Below are 15,047 nucleotides of genomic sequence, written 5' to 3' on the forward strand. Positions count from 1 at the left end.
AAAATGCAGTAGTTTTGGTAGAGAAACCATATGTCTTTTCAAAAAATATTTGTGAATGTTCTGAGACCTTTACAGCTAGATTTAGAGAACCAGAAACAGGTGTCTCTACAAGCAGAGGAATAAGCTCCAAACAGAGTCTGAGTAAACTGCCCCAAATGTTTTTAAAGCACACTTGCAGAGTAGCTTTTTCAGTAACTTGTAACACATATATAAATATATATGTTTGTGTGTGTGTGTGTGTGTGTATATATATATATATATATATATACACACACACACATATATATAAAGAGAGAGGATAAGGTGCTGGTGTAGATTAGTGGAAATATTTGATCAGTCCTTACAAGTGATGTAGCACTCCCCAAAATGTACATGTGAAATATTTCTGTCTATCAGTGTAAGTGATATCATGTATTTTTATATTCTGCAGAGAGATACTAGTGGCCGCTCTGGGTAGCCTTTCTAGCACTGTTAGAAAGGACTCTTAGGACCTTTGAGAAGTATTCATGCTGCCATTGTTCTCAGCAGGCCCGTGATATTCAGTAGAGGAAAATGCCCTTGGGCTAAGCTTTGACAATTCTGTAAAGTTTTTAGAATTCCCATTTCCAATCTCTAACTGTGGTTGTTTAAGGAATGTTTTGATAACCTGCCCAAACTACTGAATATTTCCTGGCCAGGCCTTACCGTTGTCACATCATCAGGGCAGAAGAGGCTGTGCTAGGAACTCCGAGGAGCCACCAGGGGAGAACAGCAGCTACACTTGGTGTTCGTAGTCCTCCAAAGAGTGTCTGCTGCACGATTGCTCCTGACTGTGTGGGGACACTAGCCGAGAAGGCATTCCCTCGCTTAGATTTCTCTCTGCAGACAGAGAAATGGATTGCATTCGCCATGACAGTCTGCCTGATGCAACGTGTGATGTGGTCTCTAGCTTCTTCGCACAATAGGTTTTTCTGGAGGGAGTTCTGGTCCAAGAGTGTGTCCGTGTCCCAGACAGATAGTATGTTTAAAGAAAAAAATATGCTTATCCCTCAAAGAATGACACATCCTGTCTGTGCAGCCAGGAAGCTGTCGTTTCTAAACTTCCGAGTGCCCAAGTTTCGAGCCTATAGAATTTTTTCGAAGGTCCTTTTTAACCAAATATGCATGTACATAATGCGATGTTAAGGCTGAGTCATTAACTTCAAAGAAAATGATGATATGAACAAAATTGGAATAAACATTACCATATTTCCATCACCTCTCGCACACACTTGGGGACTCTTCTCCTTGGCTCTGAGATTTGGGTATCTGAGTTGGGAGAAGAATGGCCCACCTTGTCTAGCTCGTGCTGTTGCACTAATCTTTTTTTACTCGTATTTATAAATTATGTAGTGAGCACTGATGTACTGATAGATCAGTACATAACTATACTACTGTCAGTAGTATAGTTAAGCTATTCTCAAACATATTACCTCCATCTTCTGCAAAGTGACATAATTTAATTGCATTTTGGAGCAAACACTCAGAGTATATGCAACTGTGTAATTCTGAGCAGTGTGGAAAATTTGGTATAAGATCTGAACACTATTCTGTAATAATAACTGTTATGTCACCACAGTAGAAAATAGTTTATGAAGAGGTCTACATAAAGTGAGATAAATGTAAAAGAGTAGGTAGAAGTTGAAAAATGAAAGCTATATATAGACCATCTTTAAACACCTCTCAAGACAAACTCCCAAATAATAACACACACTCATACTCACACACACACAAATGGCTTAAACTAGTTAATAGGAGCAATAAGACAGCTTTTAGCAACAGTAAGTCCAGGGCAAGCGAGGGAGGAAAAAAAAAAAAAGAGTATAAACTCTGGCAAGTTACATATACGCTAAGATCACCCAAAACGGAATTTGAGGAGCAACTTGTTACAGTTGTAAAGCCTAATAATGAATCAGAGAGCTTGGTGGGGCTGATGGATGGTCAGGGTACAAAAGGAATGCTCAGATAAAAAAGGTCAAATAAGAACAACTGAAATGATTATTTCCAATATTATTTGTTCCAGAGGCTTTCATGCTCTGTTTTTTCGTTTTGTTTTGTTTTAATGGGATATAATTCTGAGGAACTGTCTCAAATTGACATATCAGTAGAGAGGATCTTAGAACAAATCGATGCAACATGCAATAGTCACTTTCCAGGAGGAGATGGTTTTTAATCCCAGGGTTTTGAAAGAAGTCAAATATGAAGCTACAGAGCAACCAGCTACTATGTAACTTACTGCTTAGATCCGCATTTCTACATCAGAGAAATAGAAAAAGAGTAAATGCAATAATAGCCTTTGAAGGCAAAGGGCTCCAGGAGTAATTCACAGAACTACATTATCAGGAAGTCTGACCCCTGTACCAAGCAAATTAATAAAAACTATGATAAAATATTGAGTTAGTAAAGGCAAAACTATGTATTGAGGAAAAGTTAATATAGTTCTTATTTAAAAAAAAAAAAAAAGTCTACATTGAAGGAGTTGGAGATCACGTGAAGACGAAAGATCTTGTCAGTAATAGAGTACCTAGGTTTCCAACATGCTGTCAACAAGCTTACTAAACACTTTTATATGCACTAAAATAAATAAATAATAAACTGTCGTAGGATGAGACGAAGGAGTCCCCTTATGAATTAAGAACTGATCGAAAGAAAGAAAAAAAAGTGTTCATATTTTATAGCTGAAAGAAGTTCTTACCAGTGAAGTGTTACTAAGGTCTGCACTGACGTATTTTTGTAATAAAGGAAAAAAGGGATCAATAGAAGGTAACAAAGTTTGCTGATTCTTCTATAATGGTTTAGAATACATAAATCTAAAGCCGGTTGTGATGAAATTTGGAATATTTCATGATGCTGAGTGATTGGATGATAAAATGACATATGAGATTCAGTTTTGATAAATGTGAAATTATGGGGAAAATAACTCACTCTGTTAATACAGTAATGGGCTCTAAAAGAGCTGTTACTACTCAGGAAAGAGATCTTGGAGTGATTGTGAATAGCTGTGAGAGAACAACAGTTAGTGCTCAATGGCTGTCAAAAACCTCAAAGTAGATAGGATGTTAGGAGTTATTAAGTGTTGAGAACGAAACAGAAAAACATCGTCATTCCACTCATTATGTGGGCACCCATCTTGAACACTGTGTGGAGTCTGGACACCATATCAAAAGGGATATGAAGAATTTGAAAAAAATACAGAGGAGGGTTACAAGAATGATTACAGGCACAAAATGCTTTTCAGACAAAGATTAAACAGAAAGATTGTTCAGCTTCGAAAATAGATGACTGAGGAAAGAATGTGACAAATCTGTAACATCATGAAAGGTGCAAAGAAGATGAATAGGGAATGGTTATTCACTTTTTTCATAATACAGAAGCTAAGGGGCATCAAATTTAAATTATCAGGCAGGAAATCTCTAGTGAGAGAGAGGAAGCACTTTTTTCAGTTATAACCCAATTATATTGTGAAACTCATTGCCACAGAGTGCTATCAAGGAGAAAGGTACAAATGGAGTCTAAAAAACCATTTGACGAAGCTAAAGTGGGATGGGTCCATTGAACTATTATACATGCTTGTCTGGATATGAATTCTGGCTGAGGAAGCTCCAACATTACTGGTTACCAAGAACAGAGAGGAATCACTCCATATCCAGCCTGTTCTCATACGATTTCCCTAAGCAATCTGCCATTTGTCAGACTCCTGGGACGTGTAATCTGACCAGTGTGGCCATTCTTAGGTATGGCCTTATGTGAATGCGTTACAAAAAGAGAAACTTTTTTTTTTTCTGCACTTCATCACAGGTGATCAGAAAGTTGGTATATTGGTTTTCCTTTCTCTGTCAGTTGATCATGAAGTTGGTAGGGTGTGTAATGATGTTTAAATACGTGAAATGTGTTTCGGGACTGTATTAAGGGAGGTTTCCTCAGGTTTTTGGTTTTTTTTTTTTTCCTTCCCCCCTCCCTCTCCCCAGCATGATTTTAGTAGTGGACTGAAATCCTATGCATCAGAGGTTTAAGATGACAGCATTGTAGGTTCTCTCATCTTTCTTGATTTCTACCTCCTGAGCAAAAGTCCAACTCTGCTGTCTCTATTTAGAGTTCTCAGGTAGCAGTTTCAGTTTTGACCACAAAAATTTGTAAATTTCTTTTCAGATATAAAATCAAAGAGCTTCAGATATAAAATCGGGAGCAGATATAAAATCAGGAAAGCTTACCCATTAATTTAATATGTTAGCATCTATGACAAAATATAAATCCAAATCTTTTTTCCTACTAGGAGGCTTAGATGCATGTTGTGTTATTGTTAGCGTAAAGTATTGTAGTTCTCTTGATGTTCAGCATCTACTAGTGGACTTGAAAATTTAAATGAAGAGACTCATATTCAGGGAGAAGCAGTTCAATTATTTCTTTCAAATTTCTCATTTTGTGCTCCACTGAAGGTTATATTATTAATATAAAGAAGTACTGCAATTTCTTTTTATCTAGATGAAGCCTTTATATTGCTCTATTTTTAATGGTATAATCAGTGATTGATCTTTGCTGTTCTTTAGCTGTTGAGGACAAATAGAGGGTGCTTCTGAATTAAATATATCTTTAACAGATTCTGGGAAGACCTGAAGTGGAAGTTTAAGTAATTACTAACACATTTTATTGACGATGGCACTAAAAGGTCTCACTTTGCAGAATCTTCTAACTTATCAATGCTTTGCTCTTTCACTTCAGTAGCTAAAACTTCATTCAGTAGTTCTCTTGATCTACTAGAAAGCCAGGAACTACTTTTCTTTGAGAAACAATAGTCTCTTATTGCCACCGCTTATTCTTTTTGGCTATTTTGTCACTTAAGTCCAGTCAATACCTGTTTTTTAAAAATTCCACCAATTTTAGGTTCGTTGAGTTAGCTACGGTAATCACTAAATGCTAATTAGATGTTTGTAGTATTGATCAGCAGTTTTCATCTTTTACTGTTTTGAATGAAAAATTGTAAATCGAGACATTCAATATTGTGAAGACCATAACATAAATGAGCTAGCAAGCTTCATGTAGTAGAATTATGTAATAGTAGATTTTTCTTATCTTTTCAGAAGCGAACGAGCGGTTTTCTCCCTCCACAAGCTGCTCGCAATGCTGATCTTTCTGAGTCTTTTCAATATCCCATTTACTTGCCATGGTCTTTCTTCCACTCACAAGTTACATTCATCTCGCCTGTTTGCAGAGTCCAGGCTCATGATTTTATTGTGTTTCTTACCTGGAATAAGAAAAACATTAGTTTTTGTGTTTCCCTGTAAAATCTTAAAGCTCAGTCTTAAAGCTTAAAACGTCCAATGTACAAAATAAAGGAACGCTAGAACCCAGTCAGGTTTTGTGCAGTTTGGGCTAGTAGTGCCATAAGGTCTGTGTGGTAGCATGGACGTGAGATTAAGATAAGGTCCGTGAAAAAAGTGCCATAAGGTCCGTGTGGTAGCATGGACGTGAGATTAAGATAAGGTTTCTAGTATGCTTTGATGCTACCTTATATATTGATAACAACTATGCAAAATACTAATTAGTATGCTGTTGAAATGTAATATAGAATGGTATCATGTGACACAGCTCAGGAACATTTGAGATGGAACTCTTATGGACAAATTAATTCAGTGTTTGGAAATCTTAAGTGTTTCGTAACATCTATAGAGCACGTAACGCAACTCATCAGAGAATCGATCATAACTGAAGACAGTCATAAAACTTAAGGTGTAGCTGTACATCAGAAAAATAAGCCTGAGAAAAGGAAAATTAAACTTTGTATGTTCAGTAAACTATCAACAGAATTTAGATAGATTTGACATTCCTTGCTACAAATTATTGGAAGACTGTTATCTCATGTGAATAACAATGTTGAGTCAAATAGTTAATGTATCTAATTGAAGTTCAGTATTTTACTGAATATATTCAATTTGTATTTAAACAAAGAGTCAGAGATAAGTGTTCATGAGTAGGTTCTGGACAGAAAATTGTTAATAACTATAAATTATTTTATGCAGTCTCAGTATGTCTAGCACTAAATGGTATTCTGCATTGATTTGTCAATAAAGTAAGGTTGTGCACAAGAGTGACCTTTATGTGCATTCTTTAGTGATAGCTTGATTTAATGAATTACTACTGTTTGAAGATAAATTGGCTTGAAGAAAAGTTTCCAAATGTAATTAAGCTGAGGAAGGGAATGAAGGGTTGTTTTTTTTTTTGTTTTTTTTTTTTATCAGCTGGGTAGATATTTTTAACTTTTTTAAATTAACATATTTGCAGAAGTGTAAATGAGTTATATTGTGTCTTCTAGTACATATGATAGAAGAATAGTAGAATATACAGCTAAATTGTAGTAGAATATACAGCTAAACTATATCTTTATCTGAAAAGCAAATGTGCAATGTTTCTTCTTAATTCTGGTGTTGTAAGGATTCGGTTTATGTGCAAAACTGAATTGCATCTTACTAAGTACTGTATGAGATTTAATGTTGTCCAAATTTCTGTATTTCTGCCACTGTAAGTTTTAAGGTATCCATGCAGCTGCTTCCAAAGTGGCAACATGATCTGGTACCTGTTGTGCTCTTTTCAGCAGAATGCATTTTTTACTGTTTTTCCTGTTTTCTCACAAAGTGTGAGAGAAGAAAAGTACATTTTGTGGGGTAGAGGGTGAAAGCTGAGTTGTGTGAGACGCTATGCCATTTTGGGGTAGGGAATGAGGTCTTAAGTTCTGTGGCAGATGCTGAGCACAGATATGATCAAACGAACATTATTCCAGTTAGGAATTCTTTTTGTTCAAGTAGCGTCATTGACTTCATTTAGAAAAAAAAAAAAAAAAAAAGAGGTAAGACTTACTTGCATGTAAAAATTCTGTAGGCTAATGGTGGATTAGTTTTCCCAAGGGAAGGGTAAATTAGACTATGTGGCCATATATGAGAGAGAACCTGACACGTTCCAAATAGCCATTCCTCCGTCTCAACACAAGGCTCATTTCCTCCCCTGTCCTTCCTTGCTGCTGAGGAATGTAGGGTAATCCAAGGTCGTTCCTCGCAGCAGTACGGTTACCCTGTACTGGCAGTGGGGTACAGCGGGCTATGAACGCTTGCCTACAGTGTTCTCCTTTTTCATTGTATTCAAATGTGGGAAAAGGAAAAAGGGATAGACCAGAATAGTTCTTTTGCCTTGAGCCAGATTTGCTAAACCAGGTATACACCTTGCAACAGAACAAAACAGACAAAGCACTTCTTTACTCTGTAAAATAAGAACAAAATTTAGATTTAGAATATGGCTTGCTGAGTATCAAAGCTCCTCCTTGATCTCTTCCTACAGCAAAACAGCAAAGCATTGGCCCTGGTGTCGAGCTCTTAGCCAAGCCATTATTTAGTCCAAAATTGCATTTTCTATATTTTATTAGGCCTATCCTATTAAATTTATAATGGACAAAGTTGCGATACTGGTTCATATGTAGCTTATTGGGTATTTATGTTGAGGTGGCTGAGATGGAACTCCTTCGGCTTTTTTTTTCCACATTATGTAAGACATTTATTGTTGCTTCAGGCATATCAGAGGTGACAAATTACTTGATTTTTTTGTTCCTTTATTGTTCTTTTATGGACTTTCTTTTTGCCAGTAAATTTATGTAAACAACTGAAGTTTTAAAGCTTTATCAAACTTTGTACCACTTCTGTTTGATGTAGTAAATTTAAATCTCCCTTGGATAACTGTTCTGAACTCTGATACAATTTTTGTTTTAAAGCTACATTGTGCAGATACTAGGTTCTGTTTTATTTTTATCTAGCACTGGGCATGCATTAGTCTATGTAATGTACGTACAAATAGTGGTTAAAGAGTGAAAGTTTTGGTATCAGTTCTGATGGCTAACTTTATAACTACAGGTATTCTTTCAAAACTGTTTACTGATGCATAAAAATGTGTATTGGTTATAATTGCAGGTAGATGCGACTGAGAGTGAACCAAAGAGTTTTATCTTTATGAGTGAGGATGCGTTAACAAATACAGACAAACTGTTGGTCCTAATTCATGGTAGCGGTGTTGTCAGAGCAGGTCAGTGGGCTAGGAGACTTATCATTAATGAGGATCTGGACAGTGGCACACAGATACCATATATAAAGAGAGCTACTGAGGTAAGTGAAAGTGTATGTATGTATGTTTGTGTGTGTGCGTGCAAGTATATATTTGTGCGTGTGTATATGAAGAGCTATACATCTGTGATGTTTTAATTTGTCAATCAGTGTTCAGCGTTTTCCCCGTGTGTTCATTTTCTCCAGGAGGGAGCGCTTGCTTGTGTTTTTCAGAACTTTTGTCAACTAGAAACAAGTTCTCCTCTTGCAGTTTAAAAAAAAAAAAATCTTAGTTGTATGTCATATTGTTTTGGCGGCACTGCCATGTAGTTTAATACGGCAGCTAACGTGACAAGAGCCCTTAACAGGAGATGAGACACAATAGGAGACACTACAGAAATTTGTTATGATTTGAAGTGTTTTATTTTACATTTCATTAGATTTGTATGTATTCTCACTCAATGTCTGTTGTAATCTCATGATAACATGAGCTTTCATGATAACAGCAGGCTTGCTTTATTAGGCTTGTACTGAATTTGTTAGAGGCACAGGCTTTTTCAGTTTTGCACTGAATAATGATTCATTCTGATTCACCTATCAATACTTGACAGTAGAAAACATCTACATTTTATGGACACTATCCTTTTATATCTGTGACACATCTCTGTGTCATGTTGTGCTGTACTGTGTAGTAACATGTGAAAGACACTGCACAATTTGCATAATACTTTTACCATCATAACTTTGTGAGTATAATTCATCTCTTTTACCCTATTTCCTAAATGAAACTATCTGTAGCAAACATTTGAAGAACCTATTTCAGATTCACTATTTCTGCTGTTGTATTCACCAAGTTAAGGTAATCCTTATATAAATGTTGGTTTTTGTCACTCTGTTATACATGTTTTTCTAAATGAAGTTAATTCTTTTTTGCACTAGCCTTTAAAGTGTTCAGTATAGAAAACAATTTTCTTCAAACATTTTCTTTTTTTTTTCAGTAAAGCAAAGAAAGAAAACATATTAAGACATTGGATCATTAAATTATTTTTGTTGTATATGATTCACTAACAGAGTAGCAGATTACACTTTATGTGAAAAAGAAACCAGGTCTTACGACAGTGATGCTTGCCTTCTTTTAACATAAAGTTTTTGTACTTTTTAAATCAAGACTCAGAGGCAGATCCAAAAATACTTCAGGGTTATGAAGTATAATGTAAGTATATGGTAGGTGGAGTATATGAGATTACTTTCTAGAGTGCAGGTTCTAAAACTCTTCCCAAGAAAGCTGAAGATCTGTACCTACTTAAATTCTCATTACAAGGCTGACATACCCACATTTTTGCTCTTTCCTAGAAATACTGGTGTCTTGACTAACCAAAGGGCTTGAGTGTTTAAAAAAAGGTGTTTGGACTACTATGCCTAAGCTACCTGACCATCTTGAAGAGACTATTTCTTGGAGAGGGGAGTTTTAGCTTCTATTTCCTGTGGTGTGTGTATAGTTATTTATTTTATCCAGGGATTGTGTCAGTGTAACAGACATCAGGCCTGTATTCCCTCGACTATAAATACTTAAAGATTTTTGTATTTCTGCATTTTTAATGAAGAACACAAGAAAAAACCCTAAAGTTAAATGAGAAATATCTAAATAAATACAGTAATTATTCAGTCACATCAGGACAACAGATGTTACGCTCTTATCTTTTGATTTCCTTATTTCTTAACAGAGATTTTAAATTTATAGTTCTCTTCACTCCAGTAATTCCAGATACTATAAAAACCACAACTCTCTTCTTTTTTTGTGCATCTTAAAATTCTAGTAAATGCATTACAAGTTTAGAACAGGTACTATTTGCAGTGGATTTTTTCATGTAAAGTGAACCTTAGATAGTATTCAATTGTATTACAGTAAATGTGTTGATATTTTTGATATCCTGTAATCACTGTAGTGAGAATTACATCCAGTAAGATGGGACTACATTTTTACAGAAGTCCAGCTCCACTGAAGAAATTTGTACTCGTTGTGTTATGACTAAAGGAAATAAAATAGAGGTAGCTACATGTTTGTATCATGTTTTCTTCCTATATGGATTATGTGCATTACTCAAGTACAGAAAATTATCGTAGAGTGAGAATAAGAACTTCAGTTTTAGTTAATAAGAATTAAAAGCACATCCTTTTCTGGGTTTTACGATGCTCAATCCACTAGTTGATTTAGACACTACTGTCTCTTACAGAATGAAAGTAACTAGCCTAGATAGTAAATGATCTGAAAGAAAATTGTCATAATATCTCATACCGTGCTGCCGGTTTGGATTAAGGAATTATTTTTCGTGATCTTGCACTGTTTCCTCTAAGAAGAGGTCTCATCCTTGAATGAAGTCAGAGTGCCTTATTAAAGCATGAGATTACAATGTACAATGCTAAGACAGAAGAACATGGATTCTTCTTTTTTTTTTTTTTTTTTTTTTTTTTTTTTTAAGCGTACTGTGTGAATTTGAAGCGGATAATAGTATCCAGGATTTGAAAAATCCACTGATCTGTTGTGGGGATGAACTATATGCAGGTGGCTTGAAACAGTTTCTGGAGATGAGGTTTTCATTTGTAAAAACCAAAAATTATTTGCAAAAAGTATTATTAAGTGTCCCTTGTGCGAAAACTAGTTCAGGTATCTTTCTCAACTTGTAGACATTTCCAACACTGTTACTTTCCTTAAAACAAGCAAGGAAAAAAAGCCCTCTAGGTAGGTCAAAACCGTAAGATTTTCTCTGCTACTTTTCAACGTGGAGAGCAATGGAACTACCACGTTTCTTAAAAACGTGGAGAAAAAATAGGGCTGCACAAGCTGGAGGTATTGCTAGAGAGGAGGAGAGGAGATGGACACAGCAGTTGGACAGTGAGTTTGGCAGGAAGTAGTGATACTGCTGTCCCAACCTGGAAGCTAAGGGAAGAAAAAATTGGAGAAACTCTTTCTGTCTAGAACAGCACTTAAATTGTCCCCTCTTTTCCTACTTTTTTTTTTTTTCTCGGTGCTCATGTCTTGGGGCTGATATACGGTAACAAAAATCCAAGGAGAAGCATCTTGGTAGCTAGAAATGTGTTTTTCTTTTCATCTGGGTGGCTCCTTCCTCCATCTTTTATGTCAAGCTATATTTACTAGATTCAATATCTTGTATAATAGGTGATGGGAATGCTGGGAACACTTTGGAAGGTTCTGTGTCAAGAATGTAGGTCTAATGGGTTAAATTAGGAATATAAAGTTTGATAGTGTGAAAGATTTTCTAAGAAATATGAAAGAACAAGATTATATACAAGGGACAAGATAGAGAACAGATTGTAGGAAAAGGAGGAGGGAGAAAAGTGTATAGAATGTGAGAGACAAGTATGTAAATACATTCAAACAGGGTAGGAAAAGATCTACTTTACAAAAATAAGTATAAAAAAGGCAGATGTGATAATATGAAGCTTAAGAAAGGTAAGAAAGGCTTAATTACAATTCTAACAAATGCATATCATAAACATATATTAAATAAAAAGATGACAGTTTGTTATAAATACCGTACCAAATAAATATTATACAATTATGTTTTTTTTAAAAAAAACTTCTTTACAAAAATACCAGATAGAACTTTTTCACTGAAACTGACTGCATTGGGAAATACTGAGTTTTTGGTAGGAACAGTCATCTGAGATGCAGGAGAATGAAGTTCGAACCCTTTCTCTGGGGAAGGAGCGGATTATCTAATTCCACACTGAAGATGTTTTACTTTTTCAAAATAAATAAATATTAGTCAGAGTTGGAATTTTAATCTGGGTCTTCTATATTTTAACTAAATGTCTCATTCACTGTCCATGGAGTCATTCTTTTTTCCCATCGCTTATTGTCCAGTCATACATGCAACAACGGGAGCAGCTTCAGCAGGAGATAATGAGAGACACCAAATAATCTAAAATCCTCAATTCAGTGATGAGGGCATTTACATGGGGTTCCACAAATTAAGGATTTAAGTTCCTGATTTTGTTTTGGTAGTCCAGGGCTTCCTTATTCCACATGAGGACCTCAGCCTCATTAGGAGCAGATTATGAGTAGGCTAGTCCAGTTCGTTAGTGAGTGATAACAACACGGATGGTAATCTCAATGTTTAATTAGGGGATGTGCAAACAATGCCAAATAAATATTGTGAATAGTTACATACGAACAAGCGAGAAAGGATGCAAAATCTGGCCGCTGCTTCATGCAGCAGTGTTCCTTCTGTAATGGTGAGGGAAGTGGGTTCTGTGCTTTGAAGCCTGTTGAGTGTCAGGCAGTGAGAAACTGAAGTTGATCTACTTAAGGAGGGAGTTTGCTCCTTGAGGAAATGGAAGCTCAGCTTGCCTAAGTTGGGATACTGAGAGGAATTTTGGAGTACTCTCTTTCATAAGCTTCCTCTAAGGACTGAAGAGGACAGCAGCTTACTGCACTGCTTACTGCATGAGTACAAAGAAGCTGTTGGATGCTCTCTGTACCTTTGGAAGCTCAATATTTTCGTTACCTAAGATAGCTATCGTCCCAAGGATGCTAACAGAAAATTCAACCACAGCAATTGTCAGCAGTCTGTATTGGGTGTGTGTGGGGGGGGGTTATTGTGGTTTTTTGTTTGTTTGGGGTTTTTTTTTTTTTTTTGGAACATCCAAGAATTGTCACCTCGCTTGAAGTTCAGTACTATTTTACAAGACTTGGGGTTATTTTATTAGCACTGGGAGAAAAAATGATGCATGAAGTAGAGGTAATAGCACCCTAACGGTAGCTTCCTCAGAGAACCTGAATGATTTTGTTTTTTTGAAGAAATGCAGCAGCAGCCAGAAATCTGAGTTTTCATGAACAGATGAAATATCTGGGGGTGACCTGACCTGGGCATCATCTCCAGAAATCTTTCTGCAATGGCTTATAAGATTTTCATCTTCTATTTTCCCTTGTGTTTATCCTGTATTTCTCACTGCATTCCCTTAACAACTTCCATGCTGCTTAACCTTAAGAGTATTGTCTTTATTTACTTAGATTAGTATCATTCATGTGTATGAAACTGCGAGCATGGTAATATTTTCTCAGGATTGCAGAGGGTGGATATTTACTTTGGCATGGAATCAGGTATCATTTGTTTTGTAACTGAGTTGAATGGAACAACAAAGTCATCCAGCACAGCAGACAGTAAATTTACTCTTCATAACCTTTATGTGATTTATTAACCTTTTAAAAATCTTTCTATTTTGTAAAACTCAGTGAGCTGCAAAAGTAGACATTTAAATGTTATCATCATGAAATTTTTTTTTTTGTTCTGAGTACACTAGCAGGAATCCCTGTAGAAAAACTTTTGCATTTTGTTTTTAAGCTGATCTAGAAGATGAAGTAGTTGGTGACGGATCCAGACTTTGTAAACTGAATGTGTAGTGAGGCAATTAACTATGGTTGGTCCCCTTGCTGTTAGTGGTCATGTTTTAAGAACTTAAGTTTCAAAGTCTTATAGTTTGTATGTAATTAACATAATATTGTTAAGATGGGAGGCACTTTCTTGAAAAAACAGGGCTGACGTTTTGCTGCTATGACAGTATTTATTTAGCATAGTGATACTTATGCTCATGTTTTTTCTATGCATATTGTTGCAGAAATAAGTTAAAAGACTGCATTTATTTGTTAATAGTTGGGTACAGCACCGTAGTAATCATGATCTTATTTGAGCATTCTAACATTTTACTAAAAGTCTAATTTTACTAAAACGAGCAATAACGTGATACATTGTTTTCTTTCCAGGAGTAATTATCTGACTCTGGTGTATATAATTGACTTTATTCATTTTTGTAGACTATACAAATAAAATTGCCTAGAAAACAGAGAAGTCTTATTTTTACATCTTCTGGTTTTTGTGGGGATAGTATTAAGAAAACTTATGAGTAACTAGAGGTATGATCTTCTGAGATCTTTCTGAATGTATAAACACAAATTACAATGTATTATTAAGTGAATTATCATGTATAATTGACAAAAAAAAATACTCCAGAGAGAAAAAGAAAAACAGTATATTTAATATCTTTTTAATATCATATGAGAAATTAATAATCTCTTAAATACTGATTTGAAATTCTGATCAGAAGTAGATAGAAGGAAGAAGTGCATAGATACTTGGAAGTAATATTAATTGATCACAAAATAAATAATGTTACACAATGAGCTCCATAGAAGATTTATTGAGTCAGAAATCCAAGAAAAGGTTAAAAGCTTAGACTAATATTGAACTGACAGGGTATATAAACCCACACCAGCCCCCATGCCAGCAAAGGAAAACAATGAGATGACAGCTCTACTGTTTGGAGAGAGGTTGCTAACGACAGCTTATTCCTTTATGATTTCAACTCTTGACAGAAGACAGGTCTGCTTGTTGCATCATGGCAGATGTATCATTACCTTCTGGCCCTGTCATGACTGAACTGGAAAAAACCCACTTGCAGTTCGGAAAATCCAATTATCCTTTGGAATTTTGCACGTCATTTCTAAGATGTGTAGATGTGTGTAATCCGTGTCGTGATAATTGTTTCTATCTACGTTTTTATATTTTTCTGTGCTATGTGATTTTTGGTAATATAAAGTTAATTAACAGTTGCTTTGTCGTCTTTTATTCTAGTGGCTGGCTTGCATGTAGCACCTTGTTTTTGCTTCCTTTTACTTTGCCGCTGACCTAAGAAAAACACTTTTGAGACTATTTGGACATATGTGACTTGAAAAGATGATTTTTTTTTTCCAAATCATTTAAGCTAAGTAGGGGAATAAAAACACATACTGAATATTTAAAATTGATCATGATCATTTTAACAACAAAGTTTAATATGAGTATAAATGGCCTTTTCATCATATGCAGATTAGAAAGATTAGAATTCTTCCTTTTCTTTTTTTTCTTCCCCCTTTCTCCCTTCAACTTGTTG

General features: G+C 35.4%; 1 protein-coding gene across 8 annotated transcripts in view; it reads left to right on the forward strand.

The window, feature by feature from the left end:
• Positions 1-15,047, forward strand: part of ARB2A (ARB2 cotranscriptional regulator A) — a 273,806-nt gene that overhangs the window by 53,947 nt on the left and 204,812 nt on the right. For 6 of the 8 annotated variants that reach the window (XM_068929018.1, XM_068929016.1, XM_068929014.1 and 3 more), the window contains one exon: positions 7,968-8,159. The exons of the other annotated variants lie outside the window; for them this stretch is intronic. In XM_068929018.1, coding sequence (XP_068785119.1) covers positions 7,968-8,159 — 192 coding nt within the window. The remainder of the gene's footprint in view (positions 1-7,967; positions 8,160-15,047) is intronic. 8 annotated transcript variants of the gene reach the window in all.

The sequence above is a fragment of the Struthio camelus genome, chromosome Z (genome assembly GCF_040807025.1).
Source record: "Struthio camelus isolate bStrCam1 chromosome Z, bStrCam1.hap1, whole genome shotgun sequence".
NCBI lineage: Eukaryota > Metazoa > Chordata > Aves > Struthioniformes > Struthionidae > Struthio > Struthio camelus.